Source organism: Poecilia mexicana, unplaced genomic scaffold (genome assembly GCF_051168715.1).
Source record: "Poecilia mexicana isolate PSO_F unplaced genomic scaffold, ASM5116871v1 scaffold_9, whole genome shotgun sequence".
Taxonomy (NCBI): Eukaryota; Metazoa; Chordata; class Actinopteri; order Cyprinodontiformes; family Poeciliidae; genus Poecilia; species Poecilia mexicana.
This window is the reverse complement of record NW_028263378.1, coordinates 19,253,392-19,268,752: the sequence shown is the minus strand read 5'-3', so window position 1 is coordinate 19,268,752 and position 15,361 is coordinate 19,253,392. Positions and strand designations below refer to the sequence as shown.

The 15,361-nt window shown below is 38.4% G+C and overlaps 1 protein-coding gene across 3 annotated transcripts in view; it reads left to right on the top strand.

The window, feature by feature from the left end:
* The window catches only part of LOC106925858 (uncharacterized), a 36,206-nt gene extending 34,518 nt beyond the window's left edge, over positions 1-1,688 (top strand). For 2 of the 3 annotated variants that reach the window (XM_015000401.2, XM_015000400.2), the window contains exon 16: positions 19-1,688. In XM_015000401.2, coding sequence (XP_014855887.2) covers positions 19-155 — 137 coding nt within the window. In that variant the 3' untranslated portion in view covers positions 156-1,688. The remainder of the gene's footprint in view (positions 1-18) is intronic. The other variant, XM_088008946.1, reaches the window with a different exon arrangement.
* Positions 1,689-15,361: the final 13,673 nt, after the last annotated feature.

Sequence of the window (15,361 nt, the reverse complement as noted above, 5' to 3'; positions counted from 1 at the left end):
ATCTTGTGTTTCCCACAGAGGACGAATCCGAGATCTCCTTTGAACCCGGTGACATCATCAGGGACGTGGAGACAGTGGACAAAGCCTGGTGGAGGGGGTGGAGCAAAGACGGCCGTCAGGGTTTATTCCCCGCTAATTACGTGGAAACCATATAGGCAGACAGAGGCACGCTATACACCTACACACACACACACACTTTCACACACATGCACACATACACTCAGGGACACCTTCTCTTCTCTTGTTTCTGCATGTTTTTACCTTAATCCTCCCACTGAAACTTTATGCTCTCTTTTCTGTAGGAAGAATAAAGAAACACGAGACTCCTTGTTCTGAAGGAAGCATAAAGAAAAGTGTAACTCTTTTATTTTGATGGGGTTTTTTTTTTTTTTTTTTGGAGAACAACATAGTATGCAGAAATTACCTAGCCTAATTTCGTATGGATAAAATAGTAAAGACCTTTCCCTGGACCAAAATAACTTATTTTCTTTTGAGAAGCAGTGGAAATGTAATTCAGGGGGAGAAATAAGGGGGCGCAGATGATGGGAAACTTGGTTTGCTTCTTAGTAACACAAACATGTTTTAACTGCAGTGCTCCTGTTTGATCCACGCATATAACAAGCATACCTCTGCTCACCATTCGCATCCATATACCAGGTATCATCTTTGTAGTCATCATCCTGTGTCTCTTCCATTATTTTGGAGCTCTGCATTTTCCTACTGATGTTCTCACATCACAGGTTAATTTACCAAACCAGAGCAAGAAACAAAGCAAATGATGAAAAATCAGCAGAAAATGATGTTGAACTTCACTCCTGATGATGAAAAACTATTTTTTTATATGTATATGGGTTGTATGTTGATGTATGTCTCATTTCCTAGTTTTTAACAATTGCTTGCATTTTTGGAACACGATCTGACTCAACAATTCAACAGACTGTATATAAGAATGTATATATATATAAAAAAAAACAATGATTCTGTCCTTTTCAATTGGTAGGTCATATATTTCTAAGTTCTTATTTTAATGGTATCTTTATTATGTACTCCTAACTTTCAAATATACAGCCTTTATGCACTTAAACTACTTCAAAATGTTTCTGTTTGTTTTTATTCTTACATGTAATGCTTTAAAAAAAACACACAAAAAAACAAGTTACATCTGTCCTTGATCTCACCCTTTTACGTAAAGTCATTTCATTTTTAATATTTTATATTCCATAATACTCATTTTAAGCATCAACACAGTCTGCACTTCTTTATAAGAAAAATAACATATTTTTTCTAGTGTTACAACAAAAGCCCTCTCTAAGTTAATAAAATTAAGTTTAATAAAATCAACTGCAACATAGATAAATACGAGATACTTGGATAAATAAATTACTTTTGAATTTCATATGAACTGAATTAGAAACTTCACCAAACCAAAGAAGCATCAAAGCAAAGTCTAGAAACAAGATGAATAAAAATGCCTTTATAACATTGTATAGCTAATACATATCTAATTTAGTCTTTATTTAGCTTTTATAATTTACTGCAGACATTTGATATTTTTCTTCAAGTGTTATATTGCAGAAATACTGTATGTAATGTTTACCATTAAATATGAACACATGAATTAAGCTTCTGTCACACTGTTCCCTATTTTGTATGGATATCTATTAAAAATGTGTCATTCTGATCAAAAAGTGAGAAACATAAGTGTATTTTGTGAATTTTCACTCTCAGTAAATGTATATTGGGATCAAAGATGTGGGATTCAGCATTAAACTACGACAACATGAGTTACAACTCATTGATTTTGCCATGACACCAGCTTGTTCAGGTATTTATTTATTTTTTTACTATTTAAGGATCAACTAATACTAAATTAAAATGATATTTACATGTTATACAATTGTCTCCAAGTATTTCAGGAAATAGCTCATGCTATGAACTTCGCTTTCAGTTTTAAGCATCTGCCATCCTGATCTTCATCGGCACAGACAGAGATATGAATATTGTCTCTTGAGGATGTCTGTTATTACTAGGCCATTGCTGCAACATTTGTTTAACAGTTGTGTAAATAACAGAGTAGTAGTGCACACGCGACACACATGATGTATGACAGGTGCGCTTATACTAAGGATTTTTACATGTCCAGAAAAAAACAAAAAAAACAAAAAAACTGACAGGCTGTCTTAGCTGAATGTCTAATTATGTAGTCGACAGTGTTTAATGCATAAGAACGTGATGCTAGAGCATTATTTACTCCACGTAGCATGTCTTCCTACACCATTTGAACTCATTGCACAGTCAAAATTAAATCATTCTGCCAAAGAATAGAACATGTTTTCAATTGAAAATGTACATACAGTCAATCAACGTGCAATAACTGTCAAAGTTTTTGCAACTGCTGGCTTTAGAAAAAAAACAATCTTGCATTTATATATGATTTTTCAACAGTTATTGTTTGAGTGTTGAATGTCGGCACCTATTGTTTAGATTCTAAGCTGCTGAAAAACAAATGTTTTATTCCATAACTGTATATTATTATAAGAGAGATACAGTAAGGGGAAAAAAAACAAAAAACAACAAAACAATTAATTTTGACAATTAACAAATTCATAAAAAGAGTGACAACTCCATACAGTCAGTTACAAAAACTGCAACAAAATGACAAGGAAGAAATGTAGATCTCTAATCTTGTTGATCTTTAAAGTCGAAACTTATGCTTTTACCACTATGGTGTCTAAAGAAATAGAAATAATAATAATAATAATAATAAAAAAACACTTGTAGTGTCAGATCCACCTGCAGCTGTCGTTAGCATTGAGCTCCCACATCATCAAATAGGAACATCTGGTCTTGTTGCTGATGATCATAGACTTTCCACTACCTTTGAGAAGTCCCGCTTTTATATGTGTCACTGTAAATAAACAATAATTAAAAAACTTCTTTAGTAGCCTTTCTGTTGGATTCTGAACAGAGCCAGCTGATATTTATTCAGCATAATCAGCTGTGTAACAGTTATTTACTAATTAGTGTTTTTATTTTACTGCTTTTCTGCTGTTTAAAGCTGATATAATTGCAGAAGAAGTTTTTATTGTATACAGTATTCAAGGCTTAGAGTCCTTTGGGATTTAATGTACTCTTAGACAACATATTTTATTTTTAAAACAACATGAAATATGTTAATGATATGGACAAAACAGATCAATGCATTGATAAGTTGTAGTCAAAGTGTTTCACTGATGAGACAAACACATGTTGACGACAGAACAGAACTAAGTCACATTTGTTTCTTGCAGTGCTTAGCCCGATCTGATTCTCAGAGTAACAGCGCATACATGTAATACTCATCTCCTACCTGTAGGTGGAGACGTTGCCTTTTCCAATTTGCTGCTGACTTTATAGAGAGGAAGCTGCCTGATTTGAGCAGATTCCTCAGGACAAAAGGGAAAATATTTTGACAGGCAGAGAGGAGGCTCATTGTTAGACACATTTCAGGAGCAGGATATCCTGACATTCCCAAAGCTAAAAATTGCTAATGCTTCTACACCTTAAACAGGATTTTCCCCCGAGGTAATGATGATTGATTGGATATGACATTAATATTTCTTAACCGTGCACCTTTAATGCTTCCAGGGCGGCTAGGTTACGCTCTTGTAGTGCCAGTTCAATAATAGCGTTTGGCAGACACGACTCTGTTCAGGAATAGAGAGGTAATGTTTGACATGGGTCTCATCCTGCTTGAACTGATGCCTGTTGACAGATTGACTAAATCTATCCAGGAGACTATTCTGTCAAAGTTATCCCAGAAGGTTAATCATCAGTGATATGTGTGAAAAAGTGATGGGCCTCTTATGAAATTTTAATTGGTTAGCGTGGAGAAGTCTGGGAAAACCTCAAATGAGCAAGATTGATAGATTAAGAAAAAACGTGATTGAAGCTTAAAAGTGGCAGTGTAAAGAGAAAGTTCACAACTGTTAAAACAACAGCGATGATAATTATTTATTTGCATTTGAAACTCAAAAAAACAAAACAAAACAAAAAAAAAACAAACAGAGAGGCAAACATTCGTAACAATATTTTCCTCCTTTCTCATACTTTGTCGGGTTCTTGTTCCCATGGTCATTGTCACAACTCAAGAGAGCCCTTGTCTCCTCTAATTAAGCAGACTGATAGAAAGGCACCAGCTAATGTGCCAGTCAACTTTCCCTTGCTTGTTCCTTTTGTCTTAAGGCTGTGTTTTCCTTCGATGACCCTCATCGGTAACAAAAACTCCTCAACTGGAGCATTAGACCAACAGAGGAGACCACCCCCCCTTGACTTTCCTCTTTATCTATTCTTTAACTGACAGACACTATCTGACCGGCGGATGGCTGACAAGTGTGGGCCGGCCGAGGTGACATGGCGGTAGGGAAGTGCCACTCATTGTGGTGTTATCAGCACAACGCCAACGACAGAGAGCTAATCTGACCTGGCTGCTGATGGCTTGTGGTTTATTGGCTGGGTTTCTGGCTCTAAAGCAGATTCTGGCATTCTGCCGAGACACTTACAGGGAGGGATCAGCTGAACACACGTGCATGCACGTGGGACACACACACATGCATGTGCACCGAACCGCCGATGCCAACCATTCTGAGACCTCTGTTTTAGGAAACTCCTTCCTGTCATAGTCGAGCTTATCTTGCAATATTTGCGATTAAGTATCTGTTTAGCGAAGGTGTTAACTTTACAAGGGACAAAAATGCTATGGCAAGCTTATGGTTACTTTCAGCATCTGTGAGAGTTGCCGTGTTAGAGTTTTATTGAAAGTCATATAATTTTGAGATTTTAATGATGGTTTTGAAACACTTTTTTCAAGATGTTATGACATCAACGAACAAACAACTTCGAAGAATTATAAATATATGATTTTTTTTTAAATCCAAGAAAGGGCAAAATTACATGAACAGACTCAAATGTGTGTACAGTTTCACTGGTTGTTCAAGTTTCCCTTGTCAAATTACTGAGAAGTCACACTTTTAGTAGCTGTAACAAAGGTTCTGGGATAATTCTGTATGATGAATCTTATTTAAATAAACTGCAGTAAAACTAACTTAAATTGGTTGGTATCCTGTGAAGGACCCAGTTTTTATGCAAAATCATCAAACCTTTAAGGTTGGTTTTTAACCTTTTTTGAGGTACCGAACCCACCAGTTTCATATGCGCATTCACTGAACCCTTCTGTAGTGATAAATAAAATATGATTTCCCCCGCCCCGTATTCAAGACATAGGGGTGACCCAACTAGAGTCTAGTTGGGTCACCCCATGATCACTAAGTCTTTTTAAAAGGTAGGGTCTCTGAGAACAGTTCTTCAAAATATAGTCAGTGTTTTCAGCAAAGTTGAGCTGCCTGTCCAGGAACGACCCAAATTTGCCACAGTTTCAACAGGTTGGCCATCGAGAGAAACTGGAACCACTTTAAGGTCTCGTTTAGATCATGTAATTAGCTCTACATTCTTAAGATAATGAAAAATGTATAATAAATCATAAAGACTTTGTGGTATTCTGATTTAGTAATGTAATTATATTAGTTGTGTTACCACCCCCACGCCACTAGAGGCAGTAGCAACCCCGAAAAGATGCGACTAAGGAGCAGATTTAGAAGTACACCGAAAGCTACAGAATTTGGTAAAAACGGTGAGTTTTGCTGAAGTAATTAAAGAAACAAGTTCAAATCCATGCTGAGAGTGAAACTCCTTCAATCACTGCTCCTCCACAGCTCTGATTGGCTAAGCAATGTAACGTGATCCTCTGCAGCAAGTGATGGCAAAGCGGGGCGTCATCACGACTTTACACAAGTGTGTCTTTACCTGCGCGGCAGAGGCTCCGCCGAACCCCTGAGACCGACTCACCGAACCCCTGGGGTTCGATCGAATCCAGGTTAAGAACCACTGCTTTAAGGTAAGGGCTATTCAAGAGTCGTAATGCTAGCCTGTTTCATTATTTCCAAAACTAATGTTAATGTATATTTGGGATCATTATCATGTTGGAACACCGGATTATGTTCAGGCTTTAACCTCCTGGTACCTGGAGCAGTTGCACTGTGTGCACTCTGTGCATGGTGCTTCCACCACTGTGGTTGACAGTGTCCTTATGTTTGGAAGCCTTACCTTAATTCCTTGAAACATATTTCTTTCCATTGTGGCCCACCAGCTCAATCTTTGTCTAATCTTATTATAAAACTTTTCTCAGGAAGGTTGGTGATGTGACCATGTGGGAAGGTGCAAATTCCTGTAAATTCCTTCCTTGGTAAGCACTCTACCCCCTTTATACTGATCCAGTGCTCACTCCATTGTTGATGGTGAGGTTTGTGTTCCAGAATATTCCAGTGTATGATGAGTTTAAGTCTTTGCGGTTCCCTGGTTTTCAATAAACATCCTGACCAATTTCCTTTCAACTGAGGTTACACTTTCAGTCAAAAATGGAAGTTTGGACACAACTGGGTGTTTCACAATCCTAAACGCAAAGCAAAACTGGTTTTGGAAGGAACAAAGTGGCCTAATATTAAGCTTCTGGAATGGCCTTAACCTCAGCGTTGTTGAAAATTAATGGACTATGCTTAAATGCCGGGCCAGGAAAACAACCAATTTAAATGAGCTTTAGCACTTCTGCCAAGAAGAGTGGTCAAATATCCAGTTAGGACTGATGGTAGGGCATTGATGATAACTACAAAAAATGTGCGGTTGCTCTGGAAGTAAGTGTGTGTACCCCGGCAACTTGCTTTGTGGGGTTTTGCGCGCGCACACACACACACACACACACACACACACGCACACACACCCCCACACACACACACGCACACACACACACACACACATGTTTGTCTTTCTATCTTCACAAAGACTTTGCATTGACTCCCAATCATTTTTCATTCATCTCTACCGCCTAACCTTGACCCCTAGCCAAGAACAGCACTCTTTCCTATGGGGCCTGGGCTTTGTGCCCCATAAGGAGCAGCGGGTCCTACAATGCTGGATTTGGTGGGGAAAAAAAAAAAAAAAAAAAAAAAAAAAATCCAACAATAAAAATAATATTTTTTCTGCCCTATTTTCATCACTTCTGTTTTCATTGTAGAGATTTTCTTTCAATTTTAGTGTGGTGTGTATATATTTGTGTTTCTAAAATATCAGTATTTTAGCGTTAGCCACGCAACGCTAAAACACATACATCTATATCTCCATCTCCCTATGTGTCTATATCTTTATATGCATATATATTTAGATATAGATATAGCGATATACATAGATAGATATTGCACCCCCTTCTGTTTTTCTTTTTCAAATTGTGAAGTTACACACTTGATTTCCATCCTGAAAAAAATATTTCCAATGATACGAAAAGCTCCAAATTAACATAGTTTGGCTTGAAGTAAACTTTTGACCGCTGCTGCAGCCAGATTTCTTTTGCTGTGCTTTTCCTTTTAGATCCAGATAGAGACATGAAGGGTGCAACTACCTTCTCTGCTTTAGGACTGCTGTTTAGAAAGTAAAACATGCTGCACTTGAAATAAATGCTTCCTTTTTTTTTTCCTGGCTCTTGCCCTCATAAGCCAAATGTTTAATGGTAGACAACACATTGTTCAGTAGACACGACTGCAGCCTATCAAAACTAAACCCAGTTCTGATGCTTGTGAGACTATTTCAAAGCAACAGTATTCATCTAGGAAGAATTTAGTTTAAAATGTTATCCAGCATAAATCAGCTTAAGCTCAGAGATAATTCCATCTGGTTTTAAGTGTTGATAAAAACCTTTGCATTTAAGCATCCCTTTTGTTCTTGACATTGTCATTTTCCTTTTAAAGATAATCTTCGAAACTGCAGAAGCAGATAACGCTTCGGAAGCTACGGATGGCTCTCGGCTAGATTTTACTGTCAGCATAGAAACTGGCCCATTAACTTCTGAAGCCCTCTTTGGCAAAGCTCCATATCCTTTTCCATTGCCATCAAAGGGCTATTTTTCCTCGGCCAGTCCCACACAACCCTAACAATGAATGGTGGATTAGAACATCTTACTGTCTTGAAGCAAAATAATGCAAAAAGGGATTTTAAAAAGTCTCTCTCTCTCTATCTCTTTCTCTCTCCCTCTTTTTTCACCAGTTTCAAGTGAGGGGTAGCTGGCAGCATTTTTTTTTTCTGGATTTTTCTTGACATCATTCCCAAGAGGTGGTTCTTGTGTCTACAATACCAGTTCAACACTTGCAATCAGCCAACATGTGTCATTGTGATCCAATCACAGAAACCTTCTTTTCTCCTTCAGTTTGTAAATGGTAAAGTCTGCCAGTCTATTGTGAAGGAATCTTCAAAGTGCTTGGAAACCACTTGGGAACATGGGTAGCTGTTAATTAATACAATAGAATCTGCGAATGCTTTATTTTCCTGTTTCTAAAGATGAAAAAAGGGGGGTGGGGAGGGGACGCATGTCTAAATCCCTTACTTAATGTTCAAGATGTTATCTTAGACAAAGGAAAGCTGTTGGTGCACTGGAAATTATTATTTTTTTATTAGGTCTTATGAGACAGAAAAAGAATTTTCTCTTCTCTTGGTTTACATTTATTGTACGTTGGCTCATAAAGATCATTTATGTGTCCATTCAGGAGAAGTATATTAAAAAAAAGTAAAAAAAAAAAAATTAATCAACAAAAATTAACAAGATAATATCTCAAAAAATGTCATCATATTTGTCAATGTTATGTGATATTTTTAAAAACGAAAAAGCTAAATTAGGTTATGAATGTTTGATGTGTCTCTCTAGGTTCTCCTGAAAGATTATAAGCGGCTGATATCTCCAGTAGATGACTGTTTTAGCATCTTCATTTAGCATGAATCCAGATTAGTTAGACTAAGAGGCCAAAACAAATGTCAAAAAAGAATCACTGTGATCAAATTGGACTTCTACTGTCTTAAAACAACTCCAATTTTAAAAACATTATAGTGCATTTAATGTTATTTTTTTTGTTTCATTTTATTTCATGAACATATTTAATGCAGGGTTGTCGTGGGGGGGTTATGTACACATAGATCAGACTATTTACATAGGAAATGAAAGGTGACATTTAGTCCTTATGAGAGGTCTTAGCTACCACGAGACACAGCTACGACAGATAAGAAATTAACCACTAACAACCATTAAACAGAGCTCCAATTAAAAAAAAATCCAGAACTATTCCTTTAAGATCATAAAAACTGTCGCTATTCAGTTGGGTAAGAATTTGTTATTTAGATTTTGATTACACATATTTTAATAAACCAGGGTGAAAATAATGTGTAGCCTTTTAACTTGGAAAATGTTCTTTCGTAGGTTTATAACTTCTGAATAAGTTGCCACCCAACGTCATGTAAATATGATAACAATCCCAGAGCTCAGTAATGGGCTAAGCTGCCTTATACCCTAAAGCCTAACATGGCTGAACCCCCTTGTCCCCTTGGTGACAAACACACACTCATACAAACACAAGCTCTGTGCTTGCAGAAACTTTGCCTAGGGCACCGCAATCACTGCCAGATGCCGTGACTTTCTGTCAGACAATACATTTAGAAAGTATCTTTGAAGGTGTGATGCCGACAGTAGTATTTGAGGGAGACAAATGTCCATGAGCGAATGTGTGCACGTATGTGAAGAGGGAGAGATATGCCAGTGGCAGTGTGAGAAAAGGACACATATGAGATCAGATAGAGTTGAGACTAATTCACAGCCTGACTGGAGGGCACTAAGCGGAATAATGTGAGACTTCTTTTCTCATGTCATTTAGGCTAAGCCCGTGGGGACGGAGTGTTTATTTTTTTTTTTTGGCCGGACAATGTGATTCAGGCTCACAGAATGCAGTTGTGCAAAAAAAAAAAAAAAAAAGATTACTTTCGCTATTGTTTCAAAGACTGGGATGCTAATCATGCAGATTTATAGAGGGAGAGACATGCAGTGCCAGCCCCTGGCAGCCCAGCCACCTTGGCTGCCCCAGGGGACGTAGATGATGGTGAGCAAACAGCTAATAATTAATGCCGTGATTACACAGGCTGGAACAACAGTGGCAGATAAGAGCACCCAGCCACCACCAGAGCATCAAAGTACATGTTAGAACAGGGGAAATAAGCTTCGAAAGTGTTCTATGTCCTTGAACAAATATATTTCGATTGTGCCTGTTGACATGAAATCCACGTCAAATACACATAACAATCAAAGTAATCCACACATACAATGAAATGACAATTGGTGTATAAATAAATCAATTGCCCCGGTTGTTACCGATATCAGTTGTGAATTCTAAACCAACAGGTCAATTGGAAATATACAGCACTTACTGTTCAATACTTTGCTCAAACTTTCAAAAATGAGCATGGAAACTGAGAAGCACCCCTAATATTTTCATTTTTCAATATCTTACAAATGTAGTTAAATAAAGAACAGGTAAAATACGTGACTAAATACATTGTACCAATGGAGCAAACAAAGTCATTTATTCACTGTGTGGTGAAAGGAACACCAGCTCCCATAGATCAGCTTGGCTCCTCTGAAACATTTAAAGTAAATAAATCCAGCTTGCTAACCAACTACTAAACCCCATCTGCCATGTGTACAACTGATACTATAATTCTAAGGCTAAAATGACCATAAAATGTGTTTAGGGTGTAACAATACGGCCTGGAAGTACCCCTGAGAGTGTGGATGAAACCTAGCATCCCTTAGCCATTAGCTAAGCCACACAGTAGGATAACACTATAAAAACGTCACGGTCACCCTCATTAGCAGGTGGAATGGAGTTCTTCTGATTTGTGTGGGTGTGCGATTGCTTCCATATGGGCACTCCTTCATTTTTTTTTTAATATAGCAGGCTTTGTGTTACTCCAAGATGAAGTGATTGCACTTTCTCCAAAGACCACAAATATTTTTTTTTGTAAATGCCCTCGACATGACCAGGATTTCATACCCTTCGGAGGGATCACGTGTGGGTTCACTGCAGTGTTTGCCTGTATGTCTCACGTATGTGTATGTTAAATCCTAAAGTGGAAGAGAAATGCGGTGTGAATGAAGTGTGCATGTTTAAACAACTGTGTCCATGTCTATGTATAAAGAGAGACAAGTATGGAAGGGGCCACTGAGCCCTTGAGGCCTGCAGATATTGGCTACCACTTCCTAACCACCCGTGCCACACTGACTCTTGTTTCCATTTCCATGGTGGAAGGAACAGTAAAGGCCTGATGTGGTGGATGTATGGTGTGCTAACAAAGCAGAGAGCAAGACAATCTAAGGCAGTCAGGATTCAGATAGGGAAAACAGTGTGGACTCACTCTTTTGGGTATTTTCTGGCATAAACAAGCAAATCTCACAGAAATTCATGAATTCAGCACAAACTTCCCATTAGCACCTCATTATGTGATGTAACCGAGTGTGGTGTAAAACTTGTACTACCGTCACGGAAGTCAACAAGCTTCCTCCCCATTTCCATTCTAGAGTGAAGAGTACCAGCCCAGGCGCTGGTGGTGACACTGAAGCCTCTGAGGAAATGTTAGAGGTTCATTTATTTAAAGGCAAGCAGAAATCTGCACAATCAGGTATGATGACATAGTCTGCTCTTACCAAGCAGTGGAGTGTTAATCTCCACTGACTATTCTGAACAGCGCTAACCAGGTAGAGGGAAAAAAGGTGAATTTTCAAGGTAACATTTTCAAAACTTCACAAATAAAGGAGGTGCAGAGATCTTCTATTTAAGTTTTTAAAACTAAGGTGATGCCTTGGAGAAGACTCCATATTTAATGCATTTTTGAAGAGAACCTGTCAAAAATGAAGATCAGGATCAAAAGAGCAATCGAGAGTTCGCTAGAGCTATTGTGTTCATTTTTTACATGTATACAAATGTAATGTGAGATCTTAGACAAATTAAATGGATACGCCTGGAGCAAATGCATGAATGCAACAGAATTATTTGGAAAACATGATTTTTTTTTTCTTTTCTTACAAAAGACATGGCTGTTAGAACATATTTCCAACGCCCAACACCAGCGCAGTGTTTCTTAACAACAGATGGTGGAATCCTGAGGATGTTAGTGTGAAGGAGCGCCTATGCAACCAGGGCACTGAACTGTTAGCTGTGAGTTTCTGTGCATGTTGTCTTACGAGACAATTCACCAGCATTAGTTGCCAACGCTTCACGTGACACCATCAGCTCGGTTGTTGCCAGGCTACAAACGCAACACCCTGATGCATTTATGGTCTCTAGAGATTTCAGCCTCACCTCTCTCAGTGCTACACTTCCGACTTTACATTTTTGTGTGCGTTTTAATAAGGAAATTTGCTCTTCAGAATATCACAACTAAATCGGTTAAACCAGAACGCGTTACTTCACTTTAGGTCACTTCAAATGCGGATTTGACGTCGGCGACAAAAATTAGCTTATGCTGCAAAAGAAGAAGAGTTTCTCCCATCCTTTTGTTTCTTTGTTTGAGGAGATGACGACACATTTGATCCTGTCTCCCAACGTCACATGTCAACCTCCTCATGCCCTGTCACACTGACAGCTCACAGCCTGCGAGGCAAAGGATCATGGGCGCAGTGTCAGACGCAGTGGGGAGGTCGGGGGAAGGCAAAGCTTAATGCACGGTGTGTGTCTCCGTGCGCCCGAGTCGTGCACGTGTGTGATATGTGTCTGTGTGACGAAAGTTGCATTTGAACGTGTGTCACGCTGAAGGGATGGATGCATGCCAAAGGCGAGAGTAACACCATGTCAGAGTGCTAGCAGACGATGCCTATTTCAGATACACTAATACAAACAGTCAGCTCAGCCATGAAACCATTTCTTCCACTTCCTTCCTCCCCGTTCATCCGAGCATCAGCAAGGTAGAGAGTCGCTGCGAGGTTTAACGATGTTTTCAGCTCAAATTCAAATACGGAGAATTTTAGTGAAAAATATTAAAAAATGAAGCGTCGGGGAAAAAAAAAAATCTTTTGCATTTCCAAATAAAGCTAATAAAACTAACAAAGTGGTAAGTTTATCCCTCAAGAATCTCACTTAATGTGTCCAGAGAGTCAAACAATTATTAAGCAACTTCCTACCATGAACTTTGTGAATTCAGCCCCACCGAGCGATTTCTTTGTAGAACCAGGGTTTTTTGGGCATGTCTCTTCCAGCTTTACACACTGAGCATTTTGCCTGTTCTTATTTGCAAAATAGCTGAAGCCCAGGGAGAGAGAGAGTGTGAACTGAGAGCATCTGTTAATATTAATAACTTTTTTTTTTTTTTTTTTAAGTCTGCCACTGATTTTGTGACTTCGTCTGGATCATTTATGCTTTAACTCAAAGCATGCCATTGTAGTTCTAGCTCTGGCTTTTGGAACATAAACCTGCATCCCCATGTCAGGTTTTCTTGCAGGGACGCCCCGAGTTTAGACTCATTGATCTTCCCTGTCCAAACTGAGGTAAAGTGCCCCCACAGCATGATGCTGTCATCACCATTCTTCACTATGTAAATGGTGGGATCAGGTTGATGTACGGTGTCATTTTTCTACAACAAATAGCATTGTGCATGTACGTCTAAAAGGTTTAACTTTGGCATCATCTGGCCAAAGTGCCTTTCAAAACATCTTTCATCTTGCCACTCTTCCATAAAGCCCACAGCCAAACCTTCGGATATTGTTTTTACAACCGAATCCTGCTTTAAACTTCTTCATACATGAAGCTTGGCCTGTTTACTGTATTCATTGAACTTTATGATGCTGTTTGTTCTCTCTTGTTCTCTCTCAAACCTCTGTGGCTCACAGAACAGCTGTATTTATACTGAGATGAAGAAACACTCAGAGGAAATCTATTTACAATTTCGGAGAATTCTGAAGTTTTGCTGGATTTCATTTAGGATTATGAAAGGAAAGGGGACTAAATAAACATATAGTTTTCAGACTTTAGTTTGTAAAACAACAACAACAACAAAAAAAAAACTTCACAGTTGCCTTTTTGTGTTCATTAATCACATAAAACCCAATGAAATACATTGAAGTATGACTGCGATGAGGCAGTGTGAAAACATAAGATCCAGTTATAGAAAAAAACTCATTTCCTGAATACACAATTACATGACATGTAGTCATGTAGGTGTTTGATCCCACCTAAAAATAATTTTTAGACATGCCAACATAATTGCAAGATAAATTTAACAACGTGTCAGCGGCATTAGCCTTTTCGTCTAATCATTTCCAAATGATTTTCACATAGTAAACCTATATGTTTTTAGGAAGACGTGTTAAACTAAGATGTTCAAGCCTGGGGACTAATTCTTCTCTGTGATTTTGCAGTTTCTGTGAATAAACAGAAATGCTAAGCGCTAGTATGAATCAGACATCATTGCCATGGATGCAATAGAATATAATAATTAAAAATAAAAATGACGAGGCCTTGCATGTAATTGCCCATTAGAAGCTGGAACACTGCACACTTATGAGCTCGCTCCAACAAAGACCATTCTGTAGTTAAAACCAGAGGGCAATCACACTACATACAAAGCAAGTATGGAAATTGTGATGACCTCATGCAAAGATAGGAATAGTACACCCATAATAGTTGTGGCTCTGCCTAAATTATCCGTTTTGACTGAACGGTTAGTTATAACGTTGCTTTGAAATCGCTTTAGCTGTCCACAACTGTCAGACAAAAAAGAGTCCCATTTACATTCAGTATTTTGGTTATTGTATAATGTATTTTACAGGTTTAGGAGTCTTGGAGTAATTGGTTTTGGGCAATGGCAACGGGGGCCCCTATATGTGCCACCTGGAGAATCCAAATAACCCTGCCAAACCACCTCCCGTTTACACCCAACTTCACACACGCATATACACACGTGCAGTATTCACATAAGGATGTTCCTTGGAGGGAGAAGGAGAGAAAACTGGCTCTTAATGTAGATGTATAAATAGACCTCACAGTGCACGACTCGCCGATGTAATTATAGTTCAGGAAAAGCCTAGTTTATTGAGGAGCACTTTTGGGGTCTTAACAAGGGATTTGGTGAGGAAAACGGCTGCACCTGTCTGAGCCTGGCGCGTTTTGGACCGAAGGGAAGGGAAAGACAGAGATCCAGAAAATGTACAGACTGAAACACCATAACTGCAGGGAGGGCTGAGAGGTAAAGAGCACTAAATTACATTTACATTTACCTGGGCTCAACTACACTTGATGCGCACACATTATGGCCAGCAAAGCTCTATGTGAAGTTTCATTCAGTCTAGAATATGTCTTTATTTTCTTTTTTTTAGCTAAACACGTGAAGTAAAATAAGTTCATTCTGTCTCAATAAACAAAGGGATAGCTTATTCAGGCCTAATACAGGTATTAATATTTTTCATATTAAA